This window comes from Cyprinodon tularosa, unplaced genomic scaffold (genome assembly GCF_016077235.1).
Source record: "Cyprinodon tularosa strain WSP-4 unplaced genomic scaffold, ASM1607723v1 ctg151, whole genome shotgun sequence".
NCBI lineage: Eukaryota > Metazoa > Chordata > Actinopteri > Cyprinodontiformes > Cyprinodontidae > Cyprinodon > Cyprinodon tularosa.
In genome coordinates, this window is record NW_024038343.1 from 514558 (window position 1) to 532681 (window position 18124).

The 18124-nt window shown below is 38.7% G+C and overlaps 1 protein-coding gene across 2 annotated transcripts in view; it reads left to right on the forward strand.

Annotated features, from left to right (window-relative positions):
* The first annotated feature begins 732 nt into the window (after positions 1 to 732).
* The window catches only part of LOC119779785 (glucocorticoid-induced transcript 1 protein), a 32092-nt gene continuing 14700 nt past the window's right edge, over positions 733 to 18124 (forward strand). For both annotated transcript variants that reach the window (XM_038279567.1, XM_038279568.1), the window contains exons 1-3: positions 733 to 893; positions 1037 to 1415; positions 7490 to 7638. In XM_038279567.1, the coding sequence (XP_038135495.1) occupies positions 849 to 893; positions 1037 to 1415; positions 7490 to 7638 (573 nt within the window). In that variant the 5' untranslated portion in view covers positions 733 to 848. The remainder of the gene's footprint in view (positions 894 to 1036; positions 1416 to 7489; positions 7639 to 18124) is intronic.

An 18124-nucleotide genomic window follows, 5' to 3' on the forward strand; every position in this document is an offset into this window, starting at 1 on the left:
TTGAGGGAGAAACTCTGCCCTGCCAACGGAAAGCAGCCATTGCCCGACTTTCTAACCACACTGGTTGGCTAAACATGTTAAGGCATAAAAGGAATTTGACTCAAGTTTCCAGAAGCTCTGAGCTCTTTTATGCAAAAAGAGGGGCAGAGACAAAACACAGATGAAAGCTGGATAAACAAAGGTTTGCCATAAAGATCCGTGGACTTGACTTTGTGTAGTTATGTTAGGGTGTGTAAACACAGCTGTGATCACTAAAATTTATTACAAATATATATATTGTGTTTAAGCAATTCACACAAGCCATAACTTAACTTTTTCAGATACATATTGTAAAGATCTGTTCCCAAAGTTGGGTTTATTGTGTTTACCATAAAATGTGTTAATGTACTTTTGCCTGGTATGGGGGGCCTAAGCACTGGCAGCTGTTGAATTACTTCAAAATAAGAGATCCTGAATAGTTAGGTTTTAGATTTTTTGATAAACTGTATTCAATCTGATACAGACCTAAACGCGTGAGGCTAAAATTTATAAAGAATATTTAGATTTTAACATCATTAAACGTATTTTTCTTAAAATGAAAACCACGGAAAAAAAGTTTAACATGTTGCAATTCTGATTGGTTGAAAGTGCTCGGTATACACCGGTGCAGCCTATCACAGACGTTACTGTACATTATGTTTGACCAATCAGAAACCCAGGCACTGGGAACCAAACCCTGCCCACAGAGATCAGCCAGTAGTCGAGCCGAAAAACTGTCAATCGAGTGAACAGGATGGGGAAGGTCTGAGCGCAGCAAAAACACGTAAAGATGTAACGAGAAGTTGTAAAAACAACTCTAAAAGTTATCCATGCCATGTTTGGAGTTTACCACGGCATGTGTTAATAACCCAGAGGTAAGTCTGCCTCAAAATAAAACATGTTGAATTGTGTTTTACCCATTGATACAGGAGTTAAGAGGTTTTAAAGGAAGCTAACGTTTTTTTTGCTAGCAGGCTGATGTTTATCTGAACGCTCCAACTTTTTCGTCCTTTTCTAGAAAAGCAGCAGTTTGGGGCAGTGTGTATTTTTCCCTGCGATAAGAGTAACTAGACATCGTCGGAAGATGTCAGCTCCCAGTAACTCCCTTCAGCAGCCGAGGGTGAGGCGCAGCAATGCAGGCTCTCCGGGCTCGTTCAGCCAGAGCAGCAGCAGCAGCCGCCTCCATCCCATCCGCGCAACCGTGCCCTACCAGCTCCTGCGTGGGGGTCCGAGCAGTCCCACACGGCCGCAAACCCTGCACGGAGGGGCAACGGCCAGCCGGGTCTCAAGCCCCCCATCCAGTCCTCCGCTCAGTTCAGGAAGTACCAACGCAAAGCAAATAATATCCCCTGAAAATAAGGAGGCTTCATGTCCCCCAGACTCTCCAGTTTCCAAAGGTAAAAAACAACATTTGAATACTTGCATAAACATGGAGGATCACATCACGTGTGGTCCCCTGGAGCTCATTACTATAGCTTCTGTTGTTGCTGTTTAGTAAAATAAACTTTGTGGTAAGTTTATATTAAAGGGTGTAAAACGAGAATTTGTTTTAAAAGTTTGTGAGCTGTAACCAAGGCTGGATTCAGAAGCATGTGGGCCCCTGGGTAGGAGCCAGCTTTGGAGGCCTCCTCACACACATTTCCTTTAGGCATGCAGATTACACCAGATTGTTAGTTAGGTTCACATTAGTTTATGGCACTGGTTGTCCTGCAGTGTTTTGTCAACTTTGTTCTACTGATATTGGGGGTATGGATGTTAAATGAAATTAATGAAATTCACCCAGCATTTGGTTGACAGCCTCATGGATGGATTGATATAGTTATGAAGAATAAAAAACTGATATAATTTTTTTTAAGGGTTAGTAACAATAGTGAATAAACTCAATAGAAAAAAAGTAGTTGAAATGATATCAATCATAATATTAATTGAGCAGCATCAAAATGTAATAGGTAATAAAACTAACAAGACGCAAATTAGTTCACCTGTCTACAATTCCATCCATCCATCCATCCATAAAAATATAATATCCATACAAATGTTGCATTTGTAACAACTTTCTGATATTGATATAGCTAAGAAAAACAATCTGATTATGATATTTTGTATTTATTGTGTTCAGTAAGAGATTACAAAACAAATACAGAAGTCCGTTTGTTCGTAAGTAAGCCAGTCGTTGACGTTTTTTGGTGTAAAACTTTTAAGTTGGGATATCTGTGCTAATTTTAAGAACACTTTTTTTATTTTTATTCTTTCCGTTGTTTGACTAAAACAAAGTAAGATCATTGGTCAGGTCATTAACTTTGCAGTCTCAATACCAGATTTTGACATGATATTATAAACACAGTTTTTTGTTTGAGTTTGTGACAATATATCCATGTAAACCTCGTCAGCTACTTATTTATTTTTATTTTTTTTTATTTTGACAAAAGCTATACAATTCAGTAAATCGAAGTTAGGGCTAGACTGTATATGGTCATTTGGAAACTCAAGGAATATCAATCATTGAATGTCATTCCTCAAATGCCATGTGTTCGCCTTTTGCACCAAGTATTAGATTTGGCCCTTTTGTCCAGACATTCATCGTCCTCTGCGTCCAAACCTGATAAATATTTCTAAGAGTGAGATGCATAAGATCACAGAGAGTGGTGAGCATCCTTTATTTAATTCATAACACTGTTATTGTGGTTTTCATTCAGCCCTAACCTGTTTGTAATGAAGCTTTGCATATTTTATGCAGACTACAGTCTAAGGGCATCATGACAGGAGAGCCCGCTAACACTGTTGCCTTGCAGCAGAAGAGCCATGAGTGAAATCCTGGCTGGAGCCTTTTGGGTATGGAGTTCTTCAGCTCTGCCCAAGCATTCTTAGGTCCTCTCTGGGTACCCTGGCTTCCTCCCACAGTACAAAATCATACAGGTTTCATTAACAAGCCACTCCAAATTCCCTAAAGGAGCAAGTGTGTGCATGCAGGGCTTTCTGTCTTCATGATACCCTACCCTACCATGCAAAATTTAATCTATGATAGGCTGGTCCTTCCAAGGATATACTTTGCCTTTTTCGACTGGGGTGAATACTGGATTTGGAGAACAGCTCTGCAATAATGAGGGAAATCTGCTGCTATATGCTTTCCACTGCAATATGGCAACCTAATGAAGGCCCCCTCTGTGCATACAGCTTTAAATATTAAGCACATACACAACAGATGATGCACCATGATGTCCTGCATATTTTACATTGTGCAGAAGGATCCCTCTAAGTTTGTTTAATGTAAGGTTTTCTTCTCTGACTACTTTTGATGCCTGTTATTTGGTAGAACTGTTCTCCTAGAGTCCAGAAAAACACAGCTCTGTTATTGTCTGGAATGTAGTTTTCTGCATGAAGCACAAGCATAGCTGCAGACTGTCTGGTAACTATTTTAAAACACGTCTCAATATTGAAGTGTGTAAATAAAACTGTCTGGAGACTCAGACTCCACTTTTGTTAACATCAGTGGGTTTTTCTGGATCAGCAGTCAGATGAGTCCCACTTCCATTAGGCACATAATATAGCTTCTACACTCTTACCTTTAACTGAAATGGCTCTGCTCTTTTCCCAGTGCAGCGTTGTGGTCATTGCGATGTTATAACTGTGGAATTTTATGTTTTTGAAGTGCCTCACATTCCTTGGTGCTTTGAACGGGATGACCTCCAGCCTTGATGACCAGCCTACCATGAAGGGCAGGAAGCAAAGTCTCTTCAATAACAACTCTGAAGTCACTTTTAGCAGGCAGGATGAATATTATCCGTGTTTGGTTAGCTCCTGGTGTTGCTGTCCTTCTTCAGCTGCATGCCCCACATAATTCTTCCAAAGGAGATGACCTCAAACCCAAACTAGTATTCCATGTCAGCTTTAATGAAGAACCAGGACTTCATTTTTGTATATGACCTTAAAAATCCAAACAACACAAAAGGTATTGACAATTAGCACAGATTTGAGTGCTATTTCTACTAAGACACTCCGTTACTTTGCAGAGCATACAAAAGTTCTTTGCATAATTTCGTTATGATTACTGTACTTTGGACTCTGCATAACGTTAGTCATGGTGATGGGATGCATTGTGTCTATAGGATTAAAGCATTACTTCTTTCTAAATGCATCAAAAGTGTATATTACATGCCCTGACCTTTAAGCTTCAGGATGACATCATTTCACTACATTATTGTTGCTTCTAGTCTATAAGCTAAGTGTGCTATGACTGTTTAATCTGCAGAGAAGGACCAAACTTGGATCTCAATTTCATGTTATGTTATGAAAATGAGTTTTTGCTTTCATTCTTATAACATTTCAACTTGCATTTAAGGGATTTTCACTCCACAGACCAGGTTTTGTAAAAGGTTCATTTGTTACTATTAATCTTTCCTTCACACTAGCAACAGTGTTGCTAGTGTTATCTAGGTTGGGATTAATATCAGAAATATTAATGTTCAAACTTTTAGGCCTTGTTGTAAAGGGGACTGCTATAAATGCTTAACAGTATAATGTGGATTTCATAAGTTTAGTCCTTAGTTGTTAAATATCTCTTAGAGTTAGGTAAAACCTTTTGTGGCCATATTGCAAAACGTTCTAGTAAAAAAGTTAACCGTTTTTCAGTGCTAAAGCAGTGTTTTGCTCATGCCCTGTGTATTTAGGTTCATTTATCCAAAGACAACTTAGTATATCTGTTATTGAGCACAATGTGCCATCTTTTAGTTGAGTCAGCAGCACCAAATGATAAAAAAGATGAGTCTGTTTAATCAGAAAGTTCTCAAAAGATGCCTGGATGTGAAAGTTTTGTGATATACTTGTCCAATATTTAGCTGATAACAGGGAAAAAAGTACTGGCACCTTTCTATGCTGCTTTTTATTAACGTTTGAAGTTGGAAAGTTGCTCCAGAAATAACATATAACCCTGACTGAGGTGTGTTATTATTGCAGGTTTAAAAGCAAGTCATATCTGCTTATTTTGAAATAACTGAACAACTATTGGCAAACGTACATTTTCACTTAAGAGGTAATGTAGAACAGTCAGTTGAAGTACCTGAATTGATTGCATCATTAAAAATGTCCGTCACACGCACATGCAAGACAGCCATCCTTGTTTAAAAAAAAACAAGAGTGGCACTACTGTGTTTAAAATGTTTTAATAGATGGCGCTCTTAAACTTAAAGATAATAACCATAACCATACACTTGGTTTGATCACACATTTTCCCCTGACTAAAACTTTAAGCAACTAATCTTTTTGTCATTAAGTTTACTAAATGAACTTAATCACAAAAAAAAATCATCAAAATGAGAAATAAACAGTTTTCTTCTGTGACCTTCTGCATCTTTTTCAGATCTAGATCCTTTTGCTGCTGTGTACCCTTATTTTGTAGCTATGCCTCATCCCTTTCATCTCCCTGTACTTTCATTTCGTACCTCTAAACAAAACACGTTGTACCCGTGTACTTTAAGTAAGAGTCAGCATCTTGCAGCTCCAGGCTCTTCACAGTTTTTCTCTGTATTCTGTAAAAATTAATAGAAAGATGCTAATTTGAGAAGTTTTTCTACATCTTTTATTGCAGTATCTGCTAAATAATTGCAAAACAGTATAACTCTGAAGCTCTAGGGAGGATTGATTTGTGAATTCTTGAATTTTTATTTCCATAAATATTGCCCTTTAAATGATAGTTCAGCCATATAGTCCTTTGTTTGGGGCAGTTAATGGTGACAAGCCCTATTTATGACTTAAATATAAACCCAGATCTCACTAAAACCTTTTATAAGTAGAAAACAGAAGTGTACTTTTAATTAATCCAATTGCATGATATGCTCTACTTGTTGGGAGATTTGATGCCTGGTTTCCTATTGGCACGATTTTGTACATGGAACTATTGGGTAGAAAATGACCAAAACTGCAAATTTCTAGATGACCAGCAATAAGTGATTATGACATAGTTCTGTTGTCTTCATGTAGCCGAATGCTTCAGTATGATGGGATTTGGAAATGTTAGCATTTACATCATTAATGAGAAGCAGTGGAAAATAAGAATCAAATTTTGAAAATGCCAGGAACCAAGTTACTGACCCCAGTTATAGCCTCAGTTCAAATGCTGAACTTGCAGTGAGTTTGGTTTTGTGAACGAGCTCAAATCTGGGAATTTTGTTTTCATATGGTGTCAGGATAAAGCCTTGTGAAAACCCACAGGAAAGTGCTGACCGCGTGTTTGTTTTAATATTTGCTTCTGCCTTGCAGATCATAAAACCGAACAGACCTAAGAAGCGTTCTCTATTTTCCTGCCTCCTGAATGGGTCTGAAGGGAAATCCTACATTTAAAATGAAGCTAAAAACTTTTCCTTTAGTGTCACAATCTCACCAATGAAATCGGCAGATGGTTTCTTTGATGTTTAAAGTTCTTTTTCACTGCTTCATTTTTTTCCCTCATGAGGAGATGATTGCCGTGTGGTGAATGGGAACGGGGGGTTGGTGGGGAGTGGAAAATAACCTCATTCCCAGTTCAGGGAGCACCGCGTTGGCTTATATCAATATTGATGGAAATTTAGCCTGCTTCCCTTGTCTGCAATGCTTCAGGGAATTTTACTGTAGCCCAGTAAGCTTACTTAGGCAATACCTTTGGGTGGGAAGGCCTGTGTGTTTTATGAACAAAGAACAACAATGACTGGCTGTGCAGCTCCACGAGGGAAGGGGTGCCTCATGTGGATGGTTCAGCCTGCGTGTCCTTTGTGTATGTGTGAAGGGCCTTTGACTTAGCTGTTCTGGCAAGAAATGAAGTAAATAAGCATATCTCCCGCCTGTCCTTCAGCTTTTGACGAAGTTGAACTATGAAGAAGTTGAACTAATTACACACCTGAATGTTTTCATTCAGGCTAATAAACACTTTTTTGCTGCAGGCTCAGTGCTTCTTCGTTTATTTTGGATTTGCATTTTTCATTGTGTTGTGTTTGTTCTTACATTGCATGCCTCTGCAGGAATGTTATGTGGATGCAGGCAGTATTGATGTGCATTGCAGTGTGGTGGCTTATGAGCTCTTATGTGGGTGGTGTATGCTTAGCTGCTCTAGGTCACAGCAGATTGCTCCCATAACATTAGATACTCCTGCTCAGCCCAGCATTTGTCTCTGCTTTCTTACTCTTTTTCTCTCTCACTCATGTGGTTCAACAACATCTCTATAGTTTTAGAACAAGAAAGGATCAAGATTAAAACCTCCTGCAGAAACTTGCTTAATTGAAATAGTTTGAGCTCTGGGGTCTTGTTTCTTTTTTTGATTATCTTGGAAATCAAGAATGTTGTTTAGAAATTGGTTTTGTTTAACTTTTTAATGAGTTGTTGTGGAGTTCTAACATAAATGCAACAGTTTGGTTGCAAATGTATAGACACAATGATGGAAATTTAGACATGTGAAGAAGAGAGAAAAACAATTAACAGCAAATGTTTCTTTTCTAATCCACAGCAGAAAGATCCAAACTTCAAGTGCGGAGTTCTAGTGCCATACGAAGAGCGTCTTCCTTGGACGCCATCACAGGACCTTACCTCACTGGCCAGTGGCCTCGGGACTCTCACACACCCTACCCTTCCTGTATGAAAGACAAAGCCACCCAGGTGAATACCATTCCAGTAGAACACAGCAGAACAAGATGTTTACATGAACTGTATGGAAAATCAGAATGCTTTTTATTTCACTGTATGTCTCTTTGTGATTTCATAATAAACCTTTAACCTCAGTTAGCTAAAATTGTATAGATTTGGTATCGTCCATGATTGGGAGAGAGGTGGTTTTATTCTGCTTTTCTACAAAGGCAGACATTTACAGGCATCATGTTAGTATTTTAACCTTTAAACTTTATGGTTTTGGTCAAAATTCAAAGGCATATTTTACAAGCTTCTGTGCCCGAGCTTTGATTTCCTAGCTGATACCTTAATATCTCACTTTTCCAAACCCACATAATGCTCTTTTAACTTGATATGTGCACCAGTCCTTCCTGAAGCAAAACATCTGCACAACATGATACCCTCACTCTTTTACATTACAGTGAAAATGGTTTACTCAGGTTAACAATCTTCTCCTAATTTCCTCCAAACGTTTAAATAATCACTCTGGTTGTTCGTCTCTGATGGCATTAGCAAACTTTAAATTTACCTTTTCTTTTTGCTTTTGAAGTGTCTTTTCAGTCCATATTGCTACAGGTCTTGTTTTATCCTCAGCGGTCTTTCCATCACCCATTTTTGTGTAAGGCCCCCTCACGCTGTTAGCTGAAAAAAAAAGGCACTGTAATCAGAAAGTTGCGGTGTGATGGCCTGTCTGTTGAAGGACATCACAGCGCTATGAAAACGTCTTATATTGATGGTACAGTTGCTCTTGTTTAGGTGTGCTTATCAGCTGCCATTGACATAAGGGGCAGCCCTCCCCTGCCCCGCCCCGCCAACGAGACCGCCTGCCTGCCCCTGCTTCATAATCTGCTCACACTTAGTCAGCTCCTCTAGCATGCAGACGAACACATTTGCTGTAACCTGCAGACCTTCGAAGACCGGGTTTGGATGGATGGGGAGGTTATAAAGGATTCCCACACGGCTGGTTTGTCAAACCTAAACAGCCAATGGAGAGATATTCATGTTGTAGCCCATAAAACGCGGCATAATTTCTGCGCCGATGTGTAGCCAGGTGATCTGGCCTCTACTATTATGAAGAAAATGGAAAGTATACAAAGAAACTGGAGTGGGCTAATTAGCAAGGATGCTAAAAGGAAACAAGAATGAGATCAGTGAAGCAGAGAAGGAGAATAAAGAATTATAATTTAAAAAAAGTCAGAATCCTGACTGTAGTTAAGGACATTTTGCTTCCAGCTGAGAGCATCTTTATCAGGTCTTTTGATTATTGGATAGATGCCCAGATCAACTGGATGCTGCTCTTTTTACATATAGCAATTTGAGTGAATGATGCTGCCTTTAAAAGATTTGGAAAATAGTTTCCTTACTTGTCAAAATGCTTCTCTTCAAAAAAATGAAGGGAATCAAAAGCTTAAAGATTTATTCAGGGGAATATGTGTGATCAATCCAAGTGTATGGTTATGGCTCTTATTTTAAAGTATATGAATTAATCAAAGATAGTTTTTATGTCAAGTATCTTCCCACTTTACAACTAGATCATCTTAAATTCTCCATTGCAACTCACTGTATCCATGCTTGGGTTTTACATTTCGCCTGATCACACTGTTGCTGGTGGGCAGCACTCTCATGATTTTCCAGTTTCAGTAAAAGGGCTTAATTTTTGAAGGGTCAGGGCTTGTTGCGGGCATGTGTTATGAAAGAATATTGAATATGTATGATTTAGAAGAGGGCAGCTCTCCCTATTTCTAACAGGAGCCTTTCAAGTGACTGAATGAAGACCGCCAAGCCTAATTTACATGGCTTCGTCCCTTTTACCCCTCATTTGCCTTGCATTTCTTTGTTTGTTCTGTGAGGAAGTGGCAGGGGGGAGCTAGTGAGATTTCATGAAGTGGCTATGTGCAAAGTAAACAAATGTAATTACAAGGTTCCTGTCTGGATCTGGAAAGTATGGAAAATCAGTTTGTCAGTTATCAAAGAGAGTATATAAATGCAGAGGAATATCTGGACACATGTATGCAGCTTTCTCATGGACTCCATGTGTTTTGACAGATGTTGATGTTGGCCTGTCCTGGTGAAAGGAGCCCAGTGTTACTTACCAGCTCCTAAAGATCAGACAGAATATAATGTGTAAAACCAGAGCTTAAAAAAGAGCCATGGAACACATGTTTTAGTGTTTTAAAAATCATGTTGTGAAAAAATGTGACTCAAATCACAGCTCCTAAACAATTTGGTGCTTGAACCCCCTTAAGGATAGTCATAGACCACTTCCTGTTTGCAAGTTCTGCTCCAGCCCAGCTCTTTTTAGAAGACAACAGCAGAAAGTGGCAGACAAAAGATCCCTGCTATCTTTTGTTTTGCATTGCGCAAGTTCAAGATGGGCTCTCCTTTGAGCTGTAATACAGCTCGGCATGGAGGTGAAGTTGTTTGCACCTGTCCCCCAGGCAAGGCGAGGAGAATTCCCACTGCTTACCACCTGGCCCTCGTGGCTGCCTGCCTTTTGTGTGGGAGTTGAGGAGCAGAGGGTCCATACATATGCTAATCACTCCTCCAGAATATGTCTGCAAGCCCTAGACCCTGCAGTTACAGAGCACAGGGAATCTGTATAAAGATTAAAGCTCGGACACACCAATTCACACACAAAAAAGCAGGCTGATCAAACAGTTTGTGTTGCCTCACAATCTACATTATTAGTTATAGGAGAGCACAATGCACAGATTGCCAGAGCTTATTGGTGTTCGCTTCCATGGAATAAGTTCAGCCCCATTCATATCACATCCGAATGAAGCCAAAGACTGCATCGGTGCAGATTAGTCTGAAGGTAAAGTTGAGCTATGATTGGTGTTTTATAGGTTACAGTAACACCGACATTAAGGGAAAGAATTTCATACTGTGAATGTGCATGAAATGTTAAACACAGGACAATATTACCCAGTGACTTCCGCTGGTTGGCTGGACTTTGACTGGACCATTGCAACTTTTAGCTGCTCTGCGAAACATCTCACGCTGTGTTTGGGATCAGTACCCTGCTGAAGACAAGCTTCAGTTGTTGTACATATACGGTCTTATTTGGGTATATGGGGAGTGTCGGCCTACTGGGTAAGAGCAGTGTGCTTGTGCTCTGAGAAGGTTGCAAGTACTCATTCCATCCCCACAGCCACACCCCACACTGCTCCCCATTAGCTGCACAATGGCAGCCCACTGCTCCCCAAGGGGATGGGTTAAATGCAGAGATAAATTTCTCCAATGTGAGATCAATAAAGTTTAATTATAATTATTATATTTGGCTATAGAATACAGTCGGTCCCGTGATGACCTCTACCCATCTCAGTCCGACCAGTTTAGGGACTGATGCAGCATTGAGGTTAAAGTCAAATCACCACAATTACCTTCCTGAGTCACCATGGTTAGGTCATCTATATGTCCATTTGGTTTTTAAATATGACCAACAGTGTTAGTTCTCTAATATAAATGTATGTTAGTGAACTTTTGGGTGAAACAGGACAGGGGGTTTGTGATAAGGCTTTAAATAACTGATAGGTTTCAAAATAATCAGCCCTCCTCCTCTGAGCTTCACAGTGAGTAATGGTTCTATGTGCTGATATGCTTTGTTGGACTGTTTTCTAAATGTGGTGTTGTACATTTGGATCAAACACTTTCACCATGGTTTTATTCATACAATACACTTCATTTCTCAAAAGGCTTGCAATATGTGCAGATTTCAGAGATTGCCAACCCAAGCAGAGCTCCATCATCTGCTTTAGAAAGAAGGAGGAAAGGCTTTTCCCACAATGATGTGAAAAGGTTTTGGTCTTCTTTGGTCTGATGGTTGTGTTCAACATAAAATTGCACCCATTGGATTGTTTCAAGAAAAAGACTACAGACCAAAAAGCAGTCAAAAGCCCTTCTTACATTTTCCCTCAAACACATTTTCCAAAATTTTTGGGGAAATATTCTCTGGATTGACGAGACAAAAGTTTTGGAAGTAGCTCCTATTTGTCGTCAGGGTGTCACTAGTCCCAGCAGAGACACACAGACGCCTCCTTCTCGTTTGGGGGAAGCCTGACACGTTCCAGAGCCAACCAAGAAACCAATCCAGATAGGTGTCCTGGGGCGCCCCCTGGACCTGCATAATCTCTTAAGAGAGGCATCAGGGGACCTCCGTAGCAGATGCCCAAGCCATCTTGGCTGACGAGGGCATCAGCTAAAAAATCCTAAATGGGAATATACTAGCATTTGTTTGTGTCCTGAAACTTGCTCTAGAATGTGTGCTCTAGTATTTAAAGAATTCAATGACTAAATGCACATCAGCAGGTTCCCATCTGAATGTCTCTAAAATAGAATAAAACATTGAACCCTTTCAAAAATGGATTCCTCATCACCTGGAGCAGGCTATTCAACCCAAAAACTCATCAATGTGGGGAAATTAAAATTATTCTTTATTGAAAAAAGACTGATTTTTATTAAACAGTTTATTAAACAGTTTATTAAACACTATATGGAGAGCTGTGCCTGTAAGATTGGGTTTGGTTTAATGCTTCAGATAATGAGTTGATTCATCGGAAATATGTTTTGAAATCCCCAATAGTTTATATGTATAATAAAATTCTTATGATTACATTTTTGAATATATTTGATTAATTTCAGGTCCAGTTGTTTTGTCTTGTTTAACCATAACTTGTACTAAATATTATTCGTTATCTAGAATTAGTATTAACTGAGATATCCGGTGTGGAATGTGTTCTGCTGGTCTGGCGCTGCCTCAATAAAAACTGAACACAGAAATGCCAAATTTCTGATAACTGTAGTTAACTACATATATTATTTGACAGTTACAGTGAATTTAAGGCATGCTCAAGTTATTAAGACAAACAAGTTACAAGCCAAGTCGAGACATCATGCTTTCCTCAACCTTAAAAAAAAAAATCCCACCAAATGATAGCAGCAGTGCTCTGCACGCATGTCTCGGTGTGCAATCTAAACAAAACAGCCCAAATTCCACTGTGATTCTATTGAAGCCCAGTCATTATTTCCTGCTTTGGAGCTGAGCTGGATTCTTGAGGATGTTGTCGGCATGTAACCCTTTGGGTGGGAATCACAATAGGAAGCAAGCTGCAGGCCATGAGTTTTATCTGTACACCATTATATTATCAGGCACAGCACCTGGCACGCTTGTCTGTTCACAAAGCACACAGTTATGGCTGCAGGTCCAAGACATTGCTTTGTAAAAACGTCCTCTCAAGTAAATAAAAGTGGGGGTATGTGACAAAGTTATGAGTAGAAATGTAGTCACTAGAAAAATGATAATAAGCAACATGTTTCTGTCTTGTAACTTAAACTGGGGAGAATTCAGAGATGGAATTTAAAGATGATATAATTTCAGACCTCATACTTTACAATCTGAGTATGTGTGTCTTTGTTTTTTAAAGGAATAGTACACCCAAAACATGATTAGCCTTCATTTTCTACTCACCCCCATGCTGAACAACACTCTGGAGTACTTTTTTGATATCTCAAATGCATCTGGAGATCTGGGAGGCTTCTTGCTGTCTGCTGACATTCAAATAATGGAGGTCTATGGTGACCGAGACAGAAAGGTCCAAAAAAGTCCACAAAAAACGTTTCAATATTCCTCCATACTGCTCGTCCAATGTATTCCAAGTGTCCTGAGTGGGTAGCATCCAGAATTTACTCGAAACTAAGTCATTTAGAATGTTTTTAGAGCATAAACAGTAGTGTATAGGATTTCCTGAAAGCGCGCACATGCGCGTTCACGACGCTACGGAAGCCGGCAGACCAAACCAGCGCATTCAGCTCGGCAAAGAACTCATGCTCTTCCTCAACACTGAAGTCCTCAGACATTTTGCTTCCGTTGTTTCTTTCTTTGCACAGGTAAACGGCAGATTTCTTCTTCTACGCTTGCATTACTGGAAGAGCAGACGCTGAATGCGCACTTTCATCTGGTTTGGTCTGCCGGCTTCCGTAGCGTTGTGATCGCGCAGGTGCGCGCTTTCAGGAAATCCTATACACTACTGTTTATGCTCTAAAAACATTCTAAATGACTTCGTTTCGAGTAAATTCTGGACGCTACCCACTCAGGACACTTGGAATACATTGGACGAGCAGTATGGAGGAATATTGACACGTTTTTTGTGGACTTTTATGGACCTTTCTGTCTCGGGCACCATAGACCTCCATTATTTGAATGTCAGCAGACAGCAAGAAGCCTCCCAGATCTCCAGATGCATTTGAGATATCAAAAAAGTACTCCAGAGTGTTGTTCAGCATGGGGGTGAGTAGAAAATGAAGGCTAATCATGTTTTGGGTGTACTATTCCTTTAAGACCCAATTTTAGATTAATTCAGTTACTGGCCAAAAAAAATGCAAAATATTCGGCCAAAAGCCAAAAGGTTGTGACTTTTCTAGAGGTGCAACTAACGATTATTTTGCAAATCGATTAATCTGTTGATTTTCTTCGATTAATGGAGTAATGATCAAATGCAAAAGGTTCCTTAAAAGAAGGCTTTTTACGAATTTAAATCAGGTGAAAGTAAAACTTTTCAACTTGAGGAGTTCTGTGGATAGAACATATTGACAGACGAAAAAGATTTTTTATCTTAAATGCAAAATGTTAACTTTTTTTTGTTTTTTTTACGTTTTGGTATAATTACTGTTGCTCTGTCAGCTAAAGGCAGGTTTTAGTCTCTATACTCCAGTTAACGATTAATCGATTACTGAATTAGTTGACAATTATTTCAGTAATCAATTAATCGTAATCACGATTATTCTGATTAATTGTTTCAGCCCTACACTTTTCTTCTCTGAAGTTTGCTGTCTGCTACCTTTATATGGAACGGTCAGGAGTGGTATAAACAAACCATCGGGTTTGCACCTGTCAGGTGTGCAGGCCGTTCCAAAGCCGAAAAGATAAAAAAAAAAACAATTACTATATCCCCCTGTTTAGTTTTAGTTATGGGAGCACTGACTGAACAGGTCTCTGATTACGTTTTCAACACGGTTCATACCTGATCAGCAACTCTAAAATGTCTTTAGACCCAAGATGGGACCATTAAAACAGTTTGTAAGGGCTGCTGATCTGTAATCATTTTTCTTGGTGTTTTTCCAAAGCTCAGAAAAGGATCTTAGATAAGAAGCAGGCAAATTGTTTATTTTACCTCGTGCCTCTGTATAAACCATTTCAATCATATATACTGCTACAAATAAAACCCTACAAGTCTTCCTAGACTCTTCATCTATTATTTTGGCGTATTTTAAACAAGGACATTGACTTTTTTTTAGTTAGTTGATGTCATATGGCTGTTAAAATAGTCTATAACACCAAAGTTTTTTTCTTTTCTTAGCATGCTCTGTGGTGTTTTGGCTCATCCAGACTAAAACAATGGCTTCTGCTTTTCTATATTGATCTGAAAGAAATTATTTCCCAGCCACTCATTGTTTTTTTTTTCAGACATTAGTCTGTTGCTGTCACAGGATTAAAAAGCTTGATGTGCTGCATTTGATTGCAGTATACATAATAAACGGAGTCATTTAGATGTTGATTAGAAGCTTAAAAATAATTGTAGTAAACGTGATGAAGCCTTAGCCCCAGTCACATTACAGTTCCACAATAAACACACAATAATAAACCCCCGTTACTGATCGCTTTGAGTATTTACATCATACAAGCTGATCCACTGAGATCAAGGAGGATCAAATGTTTTGATAAGAAACTGTTGGGGGAACCAAACACATAAATGCTCTGTGTGCAGTCATTAAGGAGGGAGGCGATCCATATTGCTTTAAACACAAACAAAGTTGAGTTATGCCATAGTTTGTGTGCTGTCTCCATCGATGTATTTCTTTAATCTGATAAATATTGGAGGATGAAACATTGTTTTCTGCTCTCTGCATACCTGCAAACTGTCCCATTTCTCCACCTTTTACATATGAATGTGGGGTTTATAATTACGCCTCCCCTGAGGTGAACCAGTTGATGTAATATTGCTGGGTTGACCAGAACCTTTACATTACGCTTCAGGGCCTTTCTGTTAATGGTATCATAAATGCACATTAAGTCACTGAATGAAGGAATAATCTGAGTGGAGCTTCAGTAAATCAAGTTCTGGCAAGAGAAATGGATGCCTTAAACATCTGATACAAGTCATTGATTTAAAGACTATTCTACCAAATGGGAGGAAACATTAGTAACGTTTTAATTAACAAAGTTAATAAAAAACAAAAAGGAAAAGTTGATTCGGAAATTATTAATAGCACATATAAATAATTTAGTTTTTACTGACTGACTTAAAATAAGAAAAAAGTTGTATTTTGATTTGATTTCACACACAGACGAGAAAGGATCCATATTTTGTTTTCTTATGTTCTAGCTGTATTTGTGTGTGTGTGTGTGTGTGTATATATATATATATATATATATATATATATATATATATATATATATATATATATATATATATATATATATATACACACACACTAACCCTATTAGAAAGTCCACAAAAATCCAGACATCTGCACAGAATCTTTTAATTTATTTCTCTCTCGTTTTTTAATTAGTCCAACAAGAGAAAGAACTAAACTTTCAAACTTATGACTTTTATAGTTCATTCAGAAACTTGTAGCAAGAGGTTTCAGTTTATCAATTAAACTTGCAATTTTTTTTCCTCAGGACGCAGCTCCAGGAAACCAGTGTGCCCTTTTTATCAATTTGCATTTAGGAAGAACAGATTCAACTCTGCCTTGAGTTCCTGAATGTTTGGCAGAAACATCAAACTGCTCAAGTCATTCCAGAGGCCATGGACGAAATGTTAATGCTAAAGGCTAGTTACACATCTGCCATCCAGCATGGCCAAGCACAGAGGTCCCTTTTTAAGAGAGCACAAGCACCCATTTTATATGTGTCCTTTTCTGGGGTAACCACTGCCAACGAGCCAGCTCAGACAACTTCATGGGTGTTCGACATTATCCACTGGGTGATATTCCACATTGCAGGGCAAGACTTTTTACGCTGTTTAGAGAAAGAAGATTTTGTTGTGCAGAGTGATGCAAAAGGCAGCGTAAAGGCGTTGACATTTACGATGTGTTGAGGCGCTGTGCTGGGGTTGTAGGAGCAGGGCCACCGCTGATAGACATAATCAGGGGGAAGTATGTGGTTTCTACCAGGCCTATGAAACATCCTCTCCTTTTTTGTTTTGTTTTTGCATTAATTTACATACCTTAACCGTTGCCTCGTCTTTTTCAGCACAGGTCCATGTTCATTGAGACAGAACTACCTCTGTGTCTCTAGGCGGAAATGTTTGTGTGCCCGCTGTTGTTTTGTACTCATCTACATACATCATCGTACTCCTCTATGAACAGCTAAATGTTTTATTAAATGGTTTATTCATTGTGGTTATCCCCACAGTTATACTCTGCAGTTACAGCAAATTGTAGTAATGCACAAAGGTAAAGAAACAAACAAAAGGAAAAAAAAAATTGTGGTAAATGTCATTTTTTTAAATGAAAAAAATGTCTTCATGGAAAGTAAGCTTAAATACTATTTAATTTAGAACTGACTGAGGTTTGTGAGGGTGGTTGTGTCGTCAGAGGACAAATATGCGAGATCAGTGTCTTGCAACACAAAGTTTGGTGCAACTCTGCTTCGTTATGGAAAAAAAAATTTTTCTCCTCGTTAAACAGCGTTTCCCTCAGGGACACTGTGCCATAACCTGAACTTTTCATTGATTCTGGGTATAAAACTTCCAGCTGAGTTTTTGAGCACTTTAACTAAAATCTTCAATTTTTTTGCATTTAGTTTTTATTAATCTGGGTTTTCTGAGCGATTTAAAAAGTAACGTTTTGTTTTTGATCATGTCTGTTTAAGGCTATTAATCAAGGAGTCCAAAGTGTTGTTCATTGGCCACTTGCAGTCCTCAGGAGGATATATTTTCAGCCCCTGATCATGATTTCCAGATGGTACACTGTTATGCATTAAGGATCTGGTAAATTTTTTTCAAGCTTTTTTTGTGTTGTCCTAATATAGTTGTATTAAAGAACAAAAGATGAAAGAGGTTTATTGGATCTCTCTTCTACAAAAAGCTCTGCTTACATATATGCAATGAAACATACCACATCTCTGCAAAATGAAGAATTTTTAAACAAAAGAATTAAACTCAAATAAAAAATATTGAATCAGGTTTATACTAGTTTTGCACCAATATCAGTATCGGGGCCCTAAAAAAGTGGTATTGGTAACGGCGAGTCCCAACAAATAGGGCACCGATACCATTTTGAGAGCCAAAAGTTTATTCAACTATTGTCACCCATTCCAGGTAGGCAATAAAAAACTTCACTTTGTATTAGTCTTTTTCTTTCTTCACAAAGACAGGCAGCAGCTTCACAAAGCCATGATGGCAATTATTTTACATCCAAGTAGTATGCAGTTGTTCATATATACACACATCAATTTCAAACAGTCTCGGTA